The 5,584-nt window shown below is 46.4% G+C and overlaps 1 protein-coding gene across 1 annotated transcript in view; it reads left to right on the top strand.

Annotated features, from left to right (window-relative positions):
- The first annotated feature begins 338 nt into the window (after positions 1-338).
- LOC119296133 (ATP-dependent Clp protease proteolytic subunit-related protein 3, chloroplastic-like) overlaps positions 339-5,584 on the top strand; it is a 7,662-nt gene continuing 2,416 nt past the window's right edge. Inside the window, exons 1-6 of the mRNA XM_037574524.1 lie at positions 339-740; positions 1,287-1,391; positions 2,429-2,551; positions 2,742-2,801; positions 5,039-5,135; positions 5,216-5,289. Coding sequence (XP_037430421.1) covers positions 420-740; positions 1,287-1,391; positions 2,429-2,551; positions 2,742-2,801; positions 5,039-5,135; positions 5,216-5,289 — 780 coding nt within the window. The 5' untranslated portion in view covers positions 339-419. The remainder of the gene's footprint in view (positions 741-1,286; positions 1,392-2,428; positions 2,552-2,741; positions 2,802-5,038; positions 5,136-5,215; positions 5,290-5,584) is intronic.

Here is a 5,584-nt window from a genome sequence, read left to right as displayed (position 1 = left end):
AAAACTCCATGATTGTGCCAAGTAGCGCTAATGTGTTATGCCACATTTCGTCACCAAAGAAGTTTGAAGATAATATTTGCAATTTCTTATTTCTTTTAATAGTTTTTTCAGAAATATTTCTTTTAATAGTTTTTTCAGAAATATTTCTTTTAATAGTTTTTTTCTTTGAGACAAATTTCTTTTAATAGTTAAATTTGTTTTACCAATATTTCTAAGAACATACTTAGCCCACAATGCCCCAAGGTTCAGCCCATGCCCCCCTTCAAAGGCCAAGGCCCAGAGCAAACAGACGGCAGTTACGGCGTCAGCTCCAACCAAATTATCCTTGCCTCAAAAAAAAAAAAACACATTATCCACAGACACCACTCCCCCTGAGCTCGCTCGCACGCCGCGGCCGGGTAACACCACCACCGGGCACCATGGCCTCCTCCTTCCTCTCCCTACGGCTCCCTACCCCCTCCCCGCCCACCGCGACGTCGTCCCCGTTCTTCCCGAATCCCCTAGTCCGGTCCGGAAGGTGCAGTCCGCTGTCCTCTACCCTCGTGGCGCGTGTTGCCGGGCCGGCGGCGGGGGCTCCGTCGCCGTTGTTCAACCCGAGGGGCGACCCGTTCCTATCCACGCTAGCAGCTGCTTCTCCAGAGCAGCTCGCGGCAGCTGCGGGTGGCGAACGCCGCGGCGAGGACCACCTGCCGTTCCTCGAGATCTTCCAGAACGCCAAGCTCATGTCCTCGCCCGCGCAGGTGATTTATTGCTTTCGCGCTCACTTTCGTCGTGCTTGTACGTGCAGCGGTAATGGAGCTGCGGTAGTATGATACGATGCTGGTCTCAACACACATAAAAATGGAAGAAAGAAGAAGCTGAAATTGAAACTTGGTGCTCATTTGGGGGGCTATACTACGTGCAAACCATTTCTTGGATTGTTTTTCCTTTCCATTTTGTTAGTGGTTGTCAGAATTATGTGATCCATGTCTTAAGCCGTAACACATGTCAAGGCTCTGCTCAGTGCCTGCTAACATGTGTTAATTAGGTTGCTATCCCCATTGAAATAATAACTTACTAGCAAAACATATATCTACTATGTGATTATACGAACTTACTCAGACGAGTAGTACCCATATCATGTTGGACACTGAGGTTCCAATCTGTGAATCTGCTTCCTTGCATATAAATGCCTTTGTGCTTTACTTCTGAAATTGCTAAAGTTTACATATGCGGACCTTGATCTTTGATATGTAGGAGTTTATTGCAAACTGTGCTCCGCTTAACTGCAATTGTCAAATTGGCAGGTGGAACGTTCTAGCAGCTCTTACAGTCAGCACAGTCCTAGAAGGCCTCCCCCGGATTTGCCGTCGTTGCTTCTACATGGCCGGATTGTTTATATTGGCATGCCGGTATGAATTGGCACCAAGGTTCAGTAGGAAAGCCTTTTGTGGTATTCTTCTATCTTGAATTTGTGGATTCCAAATATGTTGGTAAGTATGTATGAGTGAATCAACTAGCCTGGATAAAATATAAATAATTTGATGTAATGTTATATCCTGAGCTATCAGACAGACACAAACCACTGTTGTAATAGATGTGAGGAACTGACCTTTACCAGCTCATGCTATGTATTTTATCTCCTGCATACGTCAAAAATAAAAAGACAGACTGCAATACTATGAGCCCTGTTTGGCAAAGCCCGTCAGGCAGTCACCAATGCACTGATTATAGACTATAGAGTTTAACAAAGTTTTGCTCCTCACTAGCCTGTTGTCTTAATTCTTACCGTCATTCAGTATTGACAAATTTAATTTACAATTTGAATAGGTTATTAACTTTTATATTGCTTAATCAGGCATAAGGTTGGGATTTGCTACCTCTGTATCTCTGATTTTGTTATAATTTGTACACTTAACCTATTATTTTGCAAATGTTCTCCTGATTTTCTGTAATGGCGCTAGTGCGATACAGATCTCACTGCTGCCAGTATAGAGGACATGTTAAATCAAATGTCCCTTTTGTTAAATTAGATACTTCTGATCCCAGGATACATATTTCTCGTAGCATAGTTTCTTCCATGTACCCAATATCCAGTAGTGGCCCTGAAGGCAACATTTCGTGCATTCACTCACAGTTTGACCCTCTACTTTTTCCACATTACTGTGGAAAAGAATATTCATTAGTTTGCACTATGTGGATGTTGTCTCACTTCCCTTGTATGTTGAACTGCTCTTGAATTGCCTTTCTTAATGTAGTTTGCTAAATCCTGTGATTTGATGCTAGGTCGACGTCTGTTTTCAGTGTACTTGAAAATCCTGCAGGTGTTCAAATGGTAGCTTTATCATAGATGCTTAGCAAATTGTTGTTGTAGAACATGCTATAATATATGTTATTATGAGACTGTCAGAATTAATCCTCCTGAGATTATCTCTTCTTGCTTTGGTAGTTGGTGCCAGCAGTTACCGAGCTTATTGTTGCCCAGTTGATGTACCTTGATTGGATGAATAGTAGTGAGCCTGCATATATATACATCAACTCAACAGGAACGGCTCGTGATGATGGTGAACCAGTAAGCAAGTTTATCTTCTTCAGTTCATGATTCATTGTCATGTGTGCTCTCTAATATTGTGATTAAGTATCTTATTTAATATGGCTTACTTATGCCATGATAAATGTGACAAATTATGACGACTCGTGTTGCGTTATTATTCATCGCCATGATGGTCAATGTTCTTAGTGAAGTTCCTTAAATATATTAGGTTGGAATGGAGACGGAAGGTTTTGCTATCTATGATGCCATGATGCGGATGAAAACTGAGGTACCATATTTTGCATTTACTGCATGTGCTTTAGCAGTTTAATATTTTTTTTTCGAGAAAACGCAAAGGACTCTTTGCATTTCATTTCATTGAAAAGATGAGAAGATACAATCCTCCTAGGAGGTGGTGGTTACATGGATTGGCAACCTATCAGTGTACATCCCAGTTAGTGGGGAGGACTACCCTGAGACCCAAAGCGCCAGCTTGTGCCCAACATTTGGCTTCGGCCTTAATCCTATCTACGAGTGCGGTAACCGAGGGGCGCGCGTTCTCGAAGACGCACTCGTTGCGTTGTTTCCAAATCATCCAAGGGACGAGCATGGCGATGGATTGCAGGCCTTTCCGTAGCGCGTGTGGGGTCTGCCCTTTCGTTCGTTGCCACCAGTCCGTGAGGGTGGGCTCGTTGCTTGGCGGTTGAGAAGGTATCCTCGCCCAAGCCAGCACGTCGTGCCAGACCTGCCGCGTAAACGGGCATTCTAGGAGCAGGTGCCACATCGACTCTGGGGCCTGATCACAAAGGAGGCATCGTGGGTGGCGCTGTAGGCCGCGACGGGCGAGTCGATCCGCCGTCCAACACCGGTCCTGGCTAGCCAACCAGTGAAAGAAATGGACACGGCACGGTGCCCAGCTCTTCCAGGTAAGCTTCCAGGAGGGGCATTTCATGGATCCATGGAAGGTTGCAGCGTAGCATGACTGTGCCGTGTAGGTGCCACTAGCCGTCCATCTCCAGAGCATGCGGTCAGGCCGGTTCGATAGGCTGATGTGCTGCACTGCCTGCCAAAGTCTGAGATATTGGCCAATCTCATGGATCCCTATCACTCCTTGAATGTCACGAGCCCAGACATTGCCCGCTAGGCCGGTGGCCACCGTTCTTGACTTGCGTCGCCGTTTGGGAATGCATTGGTAGAGTGCCGGTGCGAGTTCACGCACGGACTGACCGTTTAGCCATCGGTCATCCCAAAACAGCGCCGTCTGTCCATCGCCGAGCTCCATGATCGTCGAAGCGAAGAACAACGCACGCTCCTCGCGAGAAAACTGGAGGTCGAGGCCTCGCCATGCGCGGTCGTCGTCCGTGTGGGAGCCACATCCAGCGCAGGCGCAGCGCTAGGCCAGCACGCTCCAGATCCTGGACCCCGAGTCCGCCGTACTCGAGCGGGCGGCACACACGTCGCCAGTTGACGTGGCAGTGTCCGCCATTGGCAGCAGCGCGCCCAGCCCACAAGAAGCCGCACTGGATCTTTTCGAGCTGTCTCAATGTCTTCTTGGGCGGCGCGAACGCGAGCAGTTGATGTATCGGGATCGCGGCAAGCACGGATTTGACCAGAGCCAGCCGCCCGGTTTTGTTCATGAGCCATGCTTTCCATGTGGGGAGCCGAGCAGCCACCGAGTCGACGAGTGGTTGTAGTTGGGCAGCTGAGGGACGGCGTAGCGTGAGAGGGATGCCAAGATAAGTAATGGGCAGCTCCGCTTTCGCGCATCCCACCTGATCAATTGTTGCATCCGCCTCGGGGTCGCCATTGAAGGTGGTGGCGGAGCTTTTGGCATAGTTCACTCGGAGGCCGCTAGCTTCGCTGAATATGGCCAGGATCGCACGGACGGCCTCCACGTCGCCTTGCGTGGCGTGGCAGAATAGCATCACGTCGTCGGCGTACAGGGATATGGCCAGAATGTCTCGTCGGGGGTGCAGCCGCTGCAACTTATTTATTTTTCTGTTCTAATCTTCCAGAAAGTATTATGGTTTGCTAGTGACCAATAACCACATAGAATGGCCATTTTGTTAATGAATAGTCTTTGATCACTTTTTGAAAACTATCTGGAACATGTTAAAGATGAAGCGGCTTTGTCTCATTATTTATGCATATATTCAGCAAGAAGTTGGTTCTAATATATAACTGGCCACTTATTCGTACTGATGTTTGGCAAAATATTAGGTGCAACCACGCTTAAGGTGTGATAGTTCAAACTGGCATCAAATTAACATGATTATGCTGGTTTTTATGTCTTCGAAGTGTCTTAGAAGCAACAAAACATATCTTTGATGTATTAGAATCATTTCGCCTGTGTACTCTCATGGTGGGTTGCACCTCTATGTTCCCCTGATGTTTTGAACTGGGCAAAAAATCATTGACATAATATTAGGATGAGCTGTCTGTGTTTGTAGAATTGACCGCTAGTGTTTTTTGTACTCTGTAAATTCTGTAGACACTAACTTGATGGATCTACTATTTGCTCTGTAGGTTCACACACTTTGTATAGGAGCTGCAGCAGGTCATGCCTGCCTTGTCCTTGCAGCAGGGAAGAAAGGCAAACGATATATGTTTCCCCATGCCAAAGGTAGTAAAGTGGAGGGACTATGGATCAGATTTTCTGTTGGTTGATTCTTGCTAACAACAGAAAATGTACTTTCATGTCAGCTTTGATTCAGCAACCTCGTATCCCTTCATATGGGATGATGCAAGCTTCTGATGTTGTTATTCGTGCGAAAGAGGTAGGAGCTGTGATTTCATTTATAATTAGCTTGTGCTCTTGAATCAAACATGTATGCTAGCAACCGCTGTCTGATCATGTGATTAAGCATTTAGGCCCCCTTTGTTTGGGCTACAGATTCTTGAGAATCAGCTGTGGCTTGGATTCCTAAAATCAGGTACAGCTACAGATTTTGAGAATCCAAATCTGACTCTTTGTTTACCCTGGTTTTGAAAAACTGAAAATGTTGTGAAGTGTCTACAATGCCCCTAATGTGTGGAGTGCAGGACGCTGTAGAGGGTCGGTGTATGCAGAAA

This window comes from Triticum dicoccoides, chromosome 4B (assembly GCF_002162155.2).
Source record: "Triticum dicoccoides isolate Atlit2015 ecotype Zavitan chromosome 4B, WEW_v2.0, whole genome shotgun sequence".
NCBI lineage: Eukaryota > Viridiplantae > Streptophyta > Magnoliopsida > Poales > Poaceae > Triticum > Triticum dicoccoides.
Note: the sequence above shows the minus strand (reverse complement) of the source record. Positions and strands in the feature narration are given on the sequence as shown.